The sequence below is a fragment of the Balearica regulorum genome, chromosome 13 (assembly GCF_011004875.1).
Source record: "Balearica regulorum gibbericeps isolate bBalReg1 chromosome 13, bBalReg1.pri, whole genome shotgun sequence".
NCBI classification, from domain to species: domain Eukaryota; kingdom Metazoa; phylum Chordata; class Aves; order Gruiformes; family Gruidae; genus Balearica; species Balearica regulorum.
The window spans coordinates 1,312,411-1,328,237 of NC_046196.1; the positions used below are offsets into that span (position 1 = coordinate 1,312,411).

At 49.0% G+C, this 15,827-nt stretch overlaps 1 protein-coding gene across 1 annotated transcript; it reads right to left on the bottom strand.

Annotated features, from left to right (window-relative positions):
• Nucleotides 1-2,518: 2,518 nt before the first annotated feature.
• On the bottom strand, nt 2,519-14,988 carry CYB5B (cytochrome b5 type B). Its single transcript, XM_075765717.1, has 5 exons — nt 14,761-14,988; nt 6,694-6,822; nt 6,071-6,097; nt 4,157-4,188; nt 2,519-3,224 (listed from the first exon to the last, which is right to left on the bottom strand). Exons 1-5 carry the CDS (start codon nt 14,917-14,919, stop codon nt 3,134-3,136), a joined length of 438 nt encoding a protein of 145 aa, XP_075621832.1. The 5' UTR covers nt 14,920-14,988; the 3' UTR covers nt 2,519-3,133.
• Nucleotides 14,989-15,827: the final 839 nt, after the last annotated feature.

Consider the following 15,827-nt stretch of genomic DNA (forward strand, 5'->3'; position numbering starts at 1 on the left):
AATGGAGAAGCAGGAAGACTTCCATGCGGCTTCTGCAAACACATCTCAAGCACCTCGAGATCTTTGAGGGAGCCGGCACGTGCAGGAAGGGGACAGCTCCTCGGCAGAGGCTGCTTGGGTCTCCCCACGGCATCCGACGCGGCTCTAGCAGCTCTCGGAAGCGCTGGAACAAGGCTGAAGGTTCCCCCCGCCCCGGGAAGTTAATCGCGTAAAAGGAAACGACAGCAACACCAAAAGGCTCCGTAACAAATGGGGATTAACGAGCAGTTTTCCCAACCGTAAACAGCAACGGGACAAGAGCTGAGGATGGCAAAGAGTGACCTGGAGTTACCAAAATGCAACTGCACGTAGAGCGCACCAGGAAACAGTATTTTACAAAAAAGCGTGTGTGCCCACACCCGGGTAAAAGCAGCGCCTAGGGAGAGCACGGGCACGCTCCCCCATCGCGCCGGGACCTGCGCCGGCCCCGTTCCTCGGCTAACCCGGAGCTCCCGGAATCAACCCAGCCGGGGGCCCTGGGCTAATCCCTGACTACGATGATGTTTTAGCAAACACGTGCCTCAGCTTTAAAACTTTCTGTCAATGGAGAATCCACTTTAAACCTCCCTAAACTGTTGCCATAGTTAATGATGTAGCGATAAATGTGAAAAAGTACCTATTTCTGGTGTGAACCACTAACTAGTGGCCTTTTTTAGATGAAAAAGCCCTTTAGTAAAGTTTCTATTCCACGTGCAAGCCCCTCCACGGTACGATTTGGTAACATCCCCTTTGACAAGAGCTAGACTGGGCTCAAGTCTCCCACCATAAATAAAGTTTTCCAAGCTTTGAATCATTTGCATGGCATTTCTCTGGATTTTTAAGCTGGCGTTTTTAATATCCAGCATTCCTGCCCGGTTTGGTTTCCCACAAACAGCCTTGCGCCGATCTTACCGGCGACCTGGACGACTCCGTGGCAGCGGCTCGCTCCCCACGCAGGCAGCCGTCACCTCGCTGGTTTTCCAGAGAGCATCTCTCTCCTTCCAGGTCGCTGCCAAGCCTCAAACAAGCACGGATCGCTCTCTGGGGTGAGGTGAAGGACGTTTGCCGACCATCACCCTTCCACTGCTCCATCTTTCTGTTTTCAATTTGCCCTTGCAGATTTCTGTATCGGTTTTGTTAAATCGGGTGACCCTTGCAGCGCCCATTCAAACGCCCTGCACAAGCCCAGGCAGCACTTTGGTGAATTTGCAACTAATCTGGGATATAAAAAATATCACGTCGGACTGATAAGATCTGTTTTCCATCAACTTCCGCTGACTGACTCGTGGCTGACTTCAAGACCTGCGTTAGTGTACAACGGTGCAGCCCCTCCCTTTTATCCTTTAAGATGTGGCTAAATCAAATGTCCCAGGTCTTTCCCCCTGGACATTCCTTGGCTCAGATTTACGCCCTTCTGCTGGGAATAAACAGAAACTAGAGCAGCGAAGCAGCCAGGGCAGAGCGAGGGACAAACATGGCTTGGCAACGGTGAACCCCCAGTTTCCCTGGCCAGAGAATTCGCCCTAAGAGACAAAACAGTGATGGCAGGGGAAAAAAAGTCCGGTAGGAAGACAGACCTCTACGGGGACTTCGGTTGCGCCTCTGGTAAAACAGCGCGTGCCAAAACACGAGACGCGGCTGCTGGCAGCCGCTGGCCCGTGCCCACTGGCGTGGGAGAGGAGGCAGTAGCGCAGCCCCAGCAGTGCTCTGTGTTCCTGGTGACTACGCAGCTCCTTGGCTCTTCATTTTTAAAAGGGCAGAGAGTAATTCCACATCCAAGAAACTCTTCTACACAACCTTCTGGGGAACACGGTGGTTTCATGGAAGAGAGAAGAAGAGTCACAACCTACGGGAGGTTTTCACAAACAGGATCCCAGCGCATCGCTTCCCTTTTTGCTGCAACTCAAAACAACGATCAGCTTCGCTGTAACATTTGAATTTGGAGCCAGCATCCGAGCAGCGCTGTACAGCACCGCTGAAGGACGTGGGACACCAGAACACGAGTTCCCTTGATTTTACAGATCCCGAAGCCACAGACCAACGTGCTGAAGAGCTGGAAAGATTTGTGCCTCAATGTATGAAGCACACCTTACAGCGTCTCTGCACTGTCAGAGGTGGACTACACAAAACACAAAGAAAGAGAGAAACATCCTCCTCTATTCCAAGACAAAACCAGCATCATCCACAACTCCCAAATGGATTTCTTTTCCCTTTTCATTAGAGGGAGAACAGACCAGCTTTATTTGTTTTTTCCCCCATCTGGTGCACATTCACAGTACATAAGAATGAGATTTGTTTCCAATACGTGCGTTGGATCAAGACCTCAGGGAGAATGAAAAAAAAAAAACCCTGCATTTTGAGAAGCCACAGGTCAGTTCCATTTCTGGCTTTGCCGCACACAGCACAAAAGCATCCAAAGAAACCAGCACTCGAGGTATACATTGTTTCACAGAATATACATTTTAAAGGGACAAGTACAAATATTACAAAATGAACAGAATCGCTTTTAAAATACTTATATTTGTTTAACCGTTAAAAACAGACACGTACAGAAAGAGGTAGCAAAGCTAACAATTTCCTGCTGCTCCAATTAGTGTTGCCTGCATGCACTGGGAAAGTTACTGCGGAACCGAATCTCCGGACATCTTTTCAGGAAAGGACTGTAGACAACTTACAGTTTATTTCTGACAACGCTAAGTGAAGGACTGAGGCAAACCCACAGGCTCACTACCAGCTGTTTCACGGTGTCTGGCTTAACGAAAAGGCATTGAAAGAAAAAGGTGGTCTGTGGTTTACTTCAGAGAGCAAGAGAGAGTGAGAGAGAGCTCACGAGCACGCACACACGACAGAGATCACACAGAAACATAAGAGAATACCGGGAAGTCGCGCTCGCCCTGCCACCGCAGGAGGGAAGTATGACAGGTCCGTGGGTCCCAGAGTTAGGATAAAGAGAGTTTGGTATTACTTGGTCCCATGGGTACCACCATCACTTGACAGACTCAAAGCTGAAAGCAAGGCAGAAAAAGTTAAGGGAAGCGGAATTCCATGTGTTGCATGCATGCGCTCTCTCTCACACCCTCTCTTTCGGGCTTTCTGAAGTCCCAGCAAGCTCAGTTCAAGAGGTTCTCCCGTCCAACATGTAATAGCGATACATTAAACCTATGACCAGTGCTCCGAAGATGGGGATTAGCCATGTTGACCAGAAACTATAGGGAGAAAAAACAAAACAAAAATACACACAACATAAACCAGAAGAAAGTATCAAGTTAATAATTCATGCAAGATGTTCATCACTTAGTACATGTCTGTTTTCATCTGGGGGACTCTCGGGACTCGTCTTCTGCCAGCCAACAGACCAGCCGCACAGGCCTCGGCTCCCAGGGCTGGGCAGCGCTAGCAATCCCCATGCTCCGAGAGGCCCCTACGCCTGCAAGGGTGGCTGGCGGCTCAGAAAATAGCTGCTGAATTGCTGAAGTTTCCAGCCTGGCACATACAGAAACCAATTTGGGTTGTTGGTTGGTTGGGTTTTTTTTTTTTTCTTTAAATAAGTCAGACTGTAATTTGTGCTATACAAACAGTTGAGTTGACTCAAGGATGGAAATTGCTACAGCTATCCCACAATAAATCTTCCTCACTCACGAGCCACAGGCTCACCTTCAGCAGCCTCCTTAGCAGGAAAGTTCTGCATCAGCTACGAACAACTCTGGTTGTAAGCGCTCCTGGATTTGCAACTAAACGGGGCTGGTCACGGTGAAGATCATCCAAAAAACTGCACATCGCTGTCCTGCACCACCCCAATAATCAATGCAGTGCAAAGGGACTGCAGCCGGAGTTGTGTAACGTGAACACATGGGCCAGAGAATTCGAGCTGCAAAACACCGGGGTGGCGGTTCTGCCCAGCGCGGAGCAGGGGACTCCGCACCACCGGCTGCGTCTCCGACAGGGGAGGCGCGTGTCCCAGCAACTAACGCGGTTCGTTAGTAAAGTCCAACTTATTTTGGACTGTCTGCCTCCTGGAAGGCCGGTGCAGTAATATTCCCAGGGCCTTTTTCCTGCCCTTTAGAGTTAATATGCAGTTTTACAAACGGAGAGTCCTAACCCCTCAAATTCTTACTCTTATTTGAAGAGGATACTATACCTTGCTTGGCCTGAGGATGTCATACTTGGATCCTGAAGGAGGAAAGAGGGAAAAAGACAAACATTAAACGTGTGCTAATAAGACTACAAGACTGAACATGTGATTACAAATACAGAGGAAAAATAACCCTCCCCTCCTCTGCCAAGCACCCTGTCACAAGCGCAGATGTTTCTGGGGATGTTTGCCCTCGTCCTCACCTCCACATTCTTTCCATCACTCCAATCCCTCCCACCCAGTCCTCAACTTCACACTGGAACTTACGCCCCTTTCCACAAACAGGTCTGGCCCATTACCTCGCAAACCAGTCTGTTCGTTTCGTGAGCTGCGGGCGATAACGGGCACTGGGGCACAGACAGTCCCTCCGCTGTGACGCCCTCTCCAAACCCCCGACGCGGCCCGGTTTGCCGTCCTGCCACCTGACCACCGAAGCACACAACCACCGTGTTCTCTTCAACTCCTCCCTTGCACGCAACCCATTTCCAAACTTTTGCGCTTCTCCTTTCATCAAACTTCGAGAATTTAAATCCTTTTTCCAGTCAGCTGAAATGCTCTTTTAGGCTTTCATCAACCCTGCAGCCCCCTCCTCAGCAGCTGTTGCTGCTCTCCAGTTCAGTCAATACCTACCAGCCAAAAGTCACCTTTCTGCCCATGCTAAACAGAATTCTCTCCGTTTCTTGAGAGCCTTAACACTTGTTTTCCTGACGTAAATACATTCAGTGGATGCTAAACACTGATGCTTTTCTGTTGGGAGCTACTGGTGAGCTGTGTCACAAGGCTATACATGTACAACTTTTTTTTTTTTTGTGGTTCCCCTCTATTTATTTTTTGCATTGCTGACATCTATCTCTCGCTGCAGTTTATAAATTATACTTGGGTCTGCTTTTAAAACAGGAAGGACCTTAGCTGTGCCTAACTCACTGGACTTTCTCCTCAGAAGAGAAAAATACTTGGGGGAAAAAAAAACTATTTAACTCCTATCCAAGGCAGCTACTCAGATTACTACTTATTTCTATGCACATTTTAGGCACATGGTTCTGTTTATGAAACCGAGTTGAACCAAACAATACATTTTAAGGTGAATACATGCGTAATCATGCAGTCCCGTGTTACAACTAAGCGTAGGCTTTACCCAGCCTGAGTTATTCTTTCTAGGGCTGACGACAGCAGCAAACGCTCCCCAGGGCTTCCGTCGCCGCCCTCTCTGTTGACAGTTTCCTTCTTGACTCCTGCTGCTCTGCAAGTGGCCCTGCTTTGCACAACGGCTAATGAAAGCCTTGTTGAAGGCAGAGCTGCACCCCGTCCAAGACCTCAAGCCAAGCGAGAGGAGAAGCCAGCTGCAAGGCACATGTTTACCTCTCCGATGGGATTCTATTTATTACCATTTCCCTCTCCCCATCCATTTCAAAGGCATTTTTTTGCAACACTGTGCCCTGTTCTAATCCAGGAGTACCCGAGTTTTAAGCAACACCAATGATTACTAGGGCAGTTAACAGAGAATTCTTGTTTTACAGCCAACCCCACGGTGGCTGTGCCTGTCTCCTGGTTTGAACGTAACAACACTAACAGTTCAGTGGTCAGGACATAGCGAGTAATGCAAAAAAATGGTCTGTGGCTCAAGGGGTGGAAATAACATTGCTGATGTCAGGGGCGAGAGGGCACAACAAACCGCTTCCAATTTCACAGCGAGGTGACTGCTGAGCTTCAGAACAAAAACAAAGGTATAATTTGCTTGGAAGATTTATTCATCACTGCAGTTTGTGTAAACGTAAAGCCACAAACTCCACAGGGGGGTGGGTGGGGAAAAAAAAAAAAAAAAAAAAAAGGCGTGTGACAACTTCTTTGTTCATTTTGTGAGCATAATATTGTTTCCACAGCATTAAATTAAAACGGAAAAGTAAAACACTAATGGCTTACCTTAGAACCTTCTTTTTTACGATCATGCTGTCAAGGGTGGGAGGGGGAGAAGAAGAAAAAAAAAAAAAAAAAGATAAGCACAGAGTTCAAGAGAAACCTGCAGTCTTTATGAGGGAATTGTTCTGTACACACTCCTCATCACAGGGATAATTGCCTGGACTCGGTTTTCAAAGCAGTTGTTCCTTCAGCACCCAAAGGCACCGACCAGCCCGTCTTTATAGCAGGCAGGAAGCTGGTGTTTGCTGTGCCCCTGTGATCTCTCACCCTCCTGAACTCTAAATGACCAGGCATGGGGAAGTCACTGTACCACCAGCTAAGGAGGGAACTGATTAGACTAGCTTCTTTAAGTGCCCCTGATTTAATTCTGGTGAGAAATCTGTTCTGAATGGTGCAAAGGAAAGACTAATTTCATTTTGTTTCCTCAACAGAGATCCTCTTTCCTCAACAAAAATCCTGGACAACACAGACTCTGCCTAGAACCCTTAACTACTTACTTATTTTGCAAGACACACCTTGGCGTGTGTGTTTAGTGGGCTACACAAAGGAGAGTCGCGCTTTTACATCCTGCGATGAGAGTCCCATCCTGTGTTTGAAAGAGGCCGTCACAGCCAATGAGTCCTTACCGGGTGGATCTCCCCTATGTAGTACTGCTTGAGCATTTCCCTGGCATCTGTGGAATGCCCAACATCTTCGAAGCTCTCTGTGGCATCTCTACCAGCTTGTTCCAGCAAAACCTCTTCTCCACCTGGATGCTGGAAGAGAAGACTTCAGGTGAGCAAAGGGCTAAAAGCAAAAAAGGTACCAAGAGTGCCAGCAGCCTGCCTTCCAACCTCTTCCATTCAGCATAGATGCCTCAAACCAACATCATCAATAAAATCTTCCAAAGATTCAATTGTCCAACCTCTCTTTCAGGAATTCAGAGAACAATGTGTGCTGCACAGCCTGGAAAATACCTTATGTAATAAAAACCTTTCCAAAGAGTCGAATCGTCAGCATACAGAGGGAACCACAGCTTTATCCCCCACAGCCAAGCTATCCCTTCTGTGATTCTGTAATGGATTTGGGCAAGAAAATAATACAAAAGAAAGGATATCCTCATGTAGCTTTCCATGGGCTTCACTGCATCAGACTCCCTTGCTTGCAGAGGAGCCTCTCCCACATGATTTTCTCAAGAACTTTCCTGAGGCAACTCAACTGCCAATGAAGCACAAGTGATCGCTGCCTTCACAGATGCCGTGGAGGAAATTATGTTCTATTTCTTCAGATGCTACAAAACCTAATAGTATTTGGCTGACAGCCTCTTTCCGCACGTAGCTGCCCAATGAGGAGTGGAGAACAACAGAGGAGAAATGCATCGTGTTTTCTAGTGGCACAAGCAGCTATGGCTCCAGTGTAGCCCCACCGATACTGAACTTGATCCAGCGTACAACTACTCAACGACTGGGGAGAAAGCATAAAAATGTCAAACAAAATGATACCATCTGACATCATATACTGATTTCAGAGATTCAGAAGTTACAACAAAAGCACCAAATCCACAGGACGCTCCACCATGCCACTAGCATTTCTGCTGATGGCAGACAGCCACAGACAACTGCCAAACCAAGTGGTATGAACTGACAAGAAACCCCGGCGCAATTCTGCTTCCTCGATGGGTCAGGCTCTTCTCTAGCACTGTCAATACCATAACTCCAGAATGGCAATGGAAAGCGCTAACCACAGGGTCAGCAAAGTACAATCTCTTTACAGCGTGAGTGTGAACAAATAGTTCAAACTACCAGCTAATCCAGTTAAACCAATAAAGTGGTCAAGCTTCGGAGTGGGACTAACCCAGTTTTCTAGTGCATCAGGCAACTGGCACTAAACACACTAGTTGAGAAGATGAGACTTGTTCACTGCTGCCTGAATCTCCCCTAACAGCTACAAGCCTGGAACTGGAGAAGAGGTGTTGAGCTAAATTTCAGATCAAAGGACTGACACACCTGTTTCTCTCTGCAATACCCTTTTCCTTCCCACAGACACAGAGCAGTTGTCATTGCCCCTCTTCTTTCAGCTTGTCTGCTTTTGCTGCCAAACGCCTAAATATTCCCACTCGGCTATCGCACTTCATACCGAACATACTCGGTACGGACACAAAGACAGTCCGGTTGTTTACTCCAGTGAGCTGTGCAGCCAACTCTGCAATCCTTGTATCAGAGCTCTTTATTCTGAATAAATCCCTTTATAGTTCAGGTATGTAACAAAATCAACGTGGAGCTCTCTCAGCAGCCGCGAAGGGCAAAGTCTGCAGTCCTAGGACACAGTTTGGTTAGCAGTCAGTCAGATCACCTTAGCTCTCAAACCAAGTGAGGCTCCACTCTGCTCATTCCCTCCGTGCCTGGCTACAGGGCTTGCTGCCTTTTCTCCCGCACAAACCCAAGAGGGTCCAGATCAGGGACTACCCTAGCAGAAAACCCACCCTACAGGGGAAAAAAAAAAAAAAAAGAAAAAAAAAAAAAAAAAAGAGGGATTATCTGCTGGGGTAGCTGTGAATGAGCTCACTATGGAGTCAGATGCACGTCTCTGTTTACGCAAGGGAGTTAGCGGGAGCACAGATTGCAGCAAGACCACCCCTTAGATCACTGCTGTGCCCCTTAGCTCGCACTCTCAGACCGGGCTGCAGTGGCAGGATGCTGTATATAATCTATGCCTGTTACTCAGAACAACTGCCCAACTTTCAGCTATTTTATAGGCACGCTTGCAAAGATCCACAGAAACTAGGGGATGAAAAGCTGGCCATTTACTTTAAGCCTTCTAGAACTCCTTAGGGATGTCTCACCAGAAATCTCATTTCAGATGGAAAAATATCAGAGCTGAATTTAAGAGGACAGCCTTGCTTTCTTAGTCATCCACCCTAAAAGGGCAGGCAAAAACCCGCACTAACAGGGAACACGCAGTGGATATTGGCTTTCAGTGGCACCCAGTCTTTGCATATACAAGAGACAAGAAAATGGCAAAGCACAAGAGACAAGAACAGTAAAGCTTACTCCTCTTTACGTCTTTGGGCCTGAAGCCCTTCTACGCATTTGCTAAATCCACAAGTAAGAAAAAGAATTATTTATTCATGCACATCTGTCCTTCACTATAATCACCAAACCAAAAGAAAGAAAACCTTCAAAACATTTTGGCATATCATATTTCTGAAAGGACTGCCTGGTCTAGACAACCACAACTGCAGCCAGACAATTCTTACCTTGTCATACCCAAGCAAACGTAAAACCAGACTATTTATACAGGAAGTAATTTACTCTGCCACAAAACTTCCCAAAGCTACAGCTCCTGTAGGAAAACATGGAAACTAAAAGTGTTGCAAACTATGAAAAAAAAATGTAATTCCAGAGGATATAATGGCTGAAAAACGCCTGTTTCTGAACAGAAAGAGACGAAAGCAAACAAGAACAAGAGCGGTGGGCCCAAGTGCCAGGCCTCGGAAGTTTTCATCAACAACAGTAATATAATTGGAACCTCCTCATCACTGGAGCCTTCAGCATGCACAATAAATAAAGTACATGTTGACAGCAACGTTAATAGTCTCAAAGCAGCTCCTGCCACGCTCAGGACATCTGGTTGGGGAGAAAACCCAAGACTTCCTCATGCTCTGCAATACCGACCGCTACAGCAGGTGCTCTCAAAAGCATCATTTCACTGTGGTCTATGAATCAAGTTCTCCAAATCCCACAATGGAGGCTGTGCCCATCTGCATACATCTGGCTGGCAACTGCTGTTACAGACCCACTGTAAACTACAAATGAACTTGGAAGCAACACAAAGCTCTACAGCTAATTAGATTGCTGGATCAGGTAAGACACAGGATCATCAGGCTGAGGAGAGATGCAAAAGCTTTCATTCCTAGCCCCCAGTGTTAGAGAAACAAGCCAGGAAGGGGAAGAGTATTACTGTGCAATAATAACGGGCCAAGACCATCCAAGCCAGAAGACAAGGAGCCACCTAGACAAACGGCGTTCGTCAACCACACATCCTTCAGAGCTTGTTTCAAGACACAGAACAGGTTTCTCTGAAAATATCTCTGCAAAGCTGGAGAAGCCAGCATGAGCAAAAACAGATCTCCAGCATTCCTCCTTCTCCCTCACAGAGTTCTGGTTTCAGACACACCAGAGCGCGCAAGAATTAAATGCGGAAAGACAAAAAAAGGTATTCAATACTGGTTTCTTACTGCTGGTGCAGTAAGGAGGTAAGAATTTAAAACCTTGCTGCCTCTTTGGCGTGAGCAGCCATCTGATACTTCCCTCCACTTCCATCCCAATGATAACGCTCTTACCTACAAGCTCTGCCAAACACAGACCCTACCTTAGCCTCGTACTTGCCTGGAAAGAGCGCAGCTTCTGTTAGAACGATGTAATTTTAAAGAGAAGCTGTCAGTAGCAGAGTATTTCCTTCTTTTGAAGCATAGTTTGAAAAACATCACACTTGAAACCAACTGACCAATTTGGGTTAGAGTTGTCACAACCCAGGCTCATTCCGCTTGGACACTGGTTCAGGCAGATTTCCAGTCACACTTATCACGGGTTTCAGAAGCACCAGCACGTGCCAAGACACAAAGTTGTGGGGGCTGCTCTGTCTTGTGGACTCAGATAACAGACAAAAGGGTGTACTGAAGAAACATGTGCCTCCAAACTCTTCTAGTCATGTTTAAAAACAGAGATAAACCACAGCCCTTTATCATAAGGATGCTTGTGAAAATACATTTATTACAGACTGCACAAGTTAAAAGACACAGATTTTAATACTAGTACAGTGAGGGCATAAGTGGGAGCAGTGCCACAGCCCAGACTGGGGGGGTACATCTGCCTTCCTCTGCTTCCGCACTCATGGTGCACACCTACCTGAACAGCCAGCCCTTTTTGCTCTAGCCACTTGCTCTTGTAGACTACTACAATTAGGAGTAATAACATCTATTCTGGCGGTCCAGCTACCTAGATTTGAGAGCAAATTATGCTATTGCCATAAGGCTATCTCAGATTTCAAATAATCACACACATCTCAGGCACTTACGGGCTTTCTGAAGCACAAGAGATCACAGTCTCTCAGAAACTCCTATAAAGTTTCTTTGCGTTTTGCTCATTCTTATAATTCAGTAGGCTTTTGCTATCTGATAAATGTTGTAAGCGTTGCTCCTATTACACAGCAGATAACATGAAGTACATTGGAAGCTTAAACCCATCTATGCTTCAAACAACATACAGATTTTGAGTTGGCTAGCTAATGGCTGACCTGCTGTACCTAGTTTGCAGGAATCACAAAGCAAAATTTGACAATCTTTTCGTGATGAGGCTTCTTTGAGATTGCACAATCACTCCAAGGTAATGCTCCAGTGGAATTCAGCAATCCTGTTCAAATAATCCGTGACCAAAGGCCAGAAAAGGCAACAATTAGACACTGCTTCAGTGACTACACAGAATCAAGGGGAAATCTTACCCGCTGAAACCCTGAGGGCTGCACTTACAGCAACTCAGAGCTCTAAAGCAGAACAGTTTATCAGACAACTGTAACTTTTAAACAAGACAAACCCTCCTGGTTCTGATCAGCTACACATTGCTCCCCTGTCACTCGACTGATTGCAGTGGGGTAACAGATATAAAGTGTATTTTTACCAATAAATTAGGCCTTGTTCTACGCTGACAAGGTTCACTATGTCAGCGAGAGGTGTACATAGCAGAGCGTTGTGTCAGCCATGCTGCACAGTTAAAAGTAGCCTCGCTCCTCTTCCTTTCCCTAGTCCAAGGAGGTATTTTTCAAGTCAGAAAAAACAAAAAAGGGATAGGAAAGGACAATGTGAAATATCATCTCAGAGTAACGTTCAGGGCACTGCTAAACCTGGCTTGCTGGAGGGGGAGAGAAGCGTTTTTCTGGGCTCATGAATAATACTGAAGGTGTACTGGAGCACAGCCCAGGTGCTACCTTACACAGAGAATGCCGAGACGAAGACCGTGACCGTAACACAGCGTCCGTGCTCTGAAACACAGCGTCATTCGCACTGGGGTGAGTATCTTGAAAACATTTTTCTAACAAGTCTGAAAAGCGATAAGCAGCACTATAATTGGAACATGGAGGCAAGCGTAAGACAAGGCATGCAGTTTCTGCAAGCACTGTCCCAACCTCCCACTGTTTTTGGCTCTTCCTAACCCCACAGCATTTTGTTATTTAGAAACCAGCAGTAAACTGCTTTTCCACGTTTTCGCCTGATCTTCCCCTGAATCTGTTTAACTTTCTCACATCTGCAGCAATCTTTGGCAGAGTTCTACTGGTCTGCTCCCTGTTAAGTGAGGAAACGCCGTTTGTTTGGTTTGAACCTGGCTCCAGCCAGCTGCTTTGATGTCCCCTGGTTCTTGTAGTAGACTTTTAGATGCAGGCAAACATGAAAGATTTCAGAAAGTAGTGGAGTAACTAAACATTTTTCAAAATACACCCTCCGGCCTGCCTGTTTCATTTGATCAGCAGAGGTGGCTGGGCTCACAACGTCGTACTCCATGCACTCTCTCAGGAATCTGAGAGATGCCAGATGACAGGTTTGGCCTAGTGCCGGGGAACCCAAACGCTGGGGAGGGCGTGCGTGTAGAAGGAAACAGTCAGCTGCTCAAAACATCCTCGCGTACCAGCTGGAAAACGCCTGGTCTGGTGAACTGACCCTGGAATAGTAATCTGAGTACCTTAATTCTGCTCATAGCCCCACCATTTAATTAACAGCTTCCTGAGTTAGAGTCACACTCGATAGGATTGTCTTCTCCTTCCCACCCCAACGATAAGCTCTTTACAGTACAGTTTGCATCTTGCTGCAGATGCAGGTGACTAAATGTGCAACCGGTCCCTCACCTCAGCCAGACCTGTGGGTTCTCCTGTAAAACAAACATCAGCTGATAACTCTTCGTGCCACTGCTGCTCCGTGGCACCAAACCGCCATGCCCCCACAGGCATCACCCCGGCACGACCCCGCCATCCCACGTACTTTTCTTTCCAGCCTAAAATCTCTCTCAAGTATCAAAGACCCAAGAACAGCAGCTGCTCAGCAGGCAGCTTTTCAGATCCTGCACCTGACGCAGAGGCATCTGTAAATAGTGCTGGAGTACCAAGAGCAGACACAGGAGAGTAAAGGAGCGAGCAGCCAGGATCCATTTATGGTCCTGTGAAAGCAAAATTTTTCATTATAAAAGCTATAAACAGTGTAGAACTGGCTACGGCATAGGCCAGCTCAAGCCACCATCGTAAAAGACGCTCCTCGATTGTTCACTGAAATACCTCAGAGGCTCTCTTAAACACTGGGGGGAAGACTCACAGCGCAGGTCACATTCTGAATGAAGCGTTACGATGCCAGATCCAATGAACAAAATCGATTTGTGTCCAACTTTATAAATAAATACCAGAAAGCTACACAGATAGCCAACACTTCCACTGTAAAAACCTGCCGGGTTCTCATTCTCTCCTCCTAGCTCACCAAGGTAGCTTTGTCATTATATGCTATGACTACATAGCAGACATGCTTTAATCATATATGCCTGGAGGAAAATCAGAGTTTAATTTAGACAAGCAAAACCAGCAAGTAGCAACACGTGCACTTTCAATGAAGTGCTTTTCTTTTAAAGCTGATTCAAACTAACTAACTTTTGTACATGACCCTGTAGGTCCTACAAAGGGTTTGGTGTTATTTTAAGCCGGGATAAAAGCCCTTGGAAATTTTGTTACTATTTCTTCCCAGTCTATTTTCAGCTCCAAACACTAACCATACCGCTCTCAACCTTCCCAAAAACAGAAGTCAAAAGCAGCGAGTCTAGAAGCAATTTTTGTCCCCACATCCAAGAGAACCGGAGGTTACGCAGCAGAGACTGCATCCCTTCCGAATCACTCACGCATGGTCACCTCTGGGAAGGCAGCGGTGCGGCAGATGCTCACCTACTGAATCACCATTACTTTCTCCTTTAACTTCTGGGGTGTCCCTGGAGATGTCACATTTAAAATACTAATCTAGCTCAATGCTCTTTACCCTACAAGACCAGAAGTGAAGTAACGTGGCTTAAGGAGACCTCCCGCGCAAGGTGTGCCTGAACGGATTTACTAAGAAAACAGAAGTTGGCTCAAACGAGTAGAAGCACAACCCCTGCGCTTGGCTGGCCTTTGCCAGCATCACCTGCCATCACTCCCCCGTTTCTCGCAGGTCTCTTTGAGCAAGGGCAGGAGCTGTCCTGAGCACAGAGACCGCACAGCCGGCCAACAGACCAGCGGGTTCCTGGGGCCCCTCCTCAGGGCTTGCTGGGCCGCTGAGGGCTGCCTCGGGGTCACGGGAGCCTCCCCGGGGCTTACTCGCCTCCTCTTCCCCTTGCAGCCCCCACCCCGGGATCCCTGCCCCCCATGGCACCCCTCCCTCACCCGCTACTCCTGCCCCGCAGGACCCTCCCTCACCTCCCCCCGCACCCCCCGGCCCTCCCCTTCCCTCTCAGCCCCCCCCGGCCCTCCCCGCTCCCCCCTCAGCCCCCCCCGACCCTCCCCACTCCCCCCTCAGCCCCCCTCGGCCCTCCCCGCTCCCCCCTCAGCCCCCCCCGGCCCTCCCCGCTCCCCCCTCAGCCCCCCCCGGCCCTGTCCTTCCCCCGCCGGCCCCTGAGGGGACGGGACGGGACGGACCCCGCCCCGCACGGCCTCACCTCCTCCAGGAAGCGGGTGACATCGTAGACACGCCCGTGGATGACCAGCCAGGCCTCGCGACTGGAGTTCCGCTTCCTCACCTCCTCCAGCGTGAAGACGGGCCCGGCCTCCGCCGCCGCCGCGCAGCCCCCGGCCTCCGTGCGCTCCCCGGGCTCCATGCTAGCCGCCGGCAGCTTCGCGGAACAAGCTTGGCCCACGACAGCCGCCGTAGCGATGGCGGACGCCCCCGCCCCGCCCCCTATAGCTAACTGCGCGCGGCGGCTCCCGGCCGAGTCCGCCGGCCAATGAGGAGCTAGCGGCAGCGGTGGTGGGGCGACTGGTGGTGCCGGCTGCAGCCAATGGGAGGGCGCGGCGCCGGGCGTGGGCCAATAGGGAGCGGCCAGAGCGACAGGGCGGGAAGGCGCCGGGCCTCGCCTCGCCTCGCCTCGCCTCGCCTCAGGCGGCCTGTTCCGGGCCCCGGCTGCCCCCGGCTCCTCCCGAGCCCCCCCGGGGCGCTCTGCCCACCTCACCGGGGCCGCCGGAGAGCGAGGTGCCCAGCAGCAGCCTGCCCGGGGCAGTGCCCGGTGTCCGTCCCCAGCCTCTGGTAACTCTCCCGGTCCGTGTTGGGCGGCTGGAGGGAAATGCTGTGGGAACCGGGATCGCCTGGGAAGCGCCTGTTCCTGTCAGGGACCGGCCGAGCTCACCCAGAGCCGACCCGCAGACGTCTGCGGTTGGGCGGACGGTGCGGCACTGCTGAACGCGCGGTGCCAGCCAGCTGCGGTGGGTGCGGGGACGGGGATGACAGGTAGCGGCTGTTTAATCGGGAAAGCGCACGGGATGTGTGCTGGCTAAGAGCCGTTCCTCAGGTCCCTTGGCTGAGCTGTAGCGCTGCTTTGGTGGGCTTTCGATTCCCCTGCCAACGGGAACGGCTTTTTTGCTGCTCCTTTTGTTTTGATTCTTTCTGCCTGTGTATAAAATAGATGGTTGTCTCACAGATCTTTAAACTGAGCCAGCGCTCTAATGTCCTCAGAGTGATGCATTTGTATCAGTTCCTACAGGAAAGTGTGCATGTGCAAATCTGGCGTGT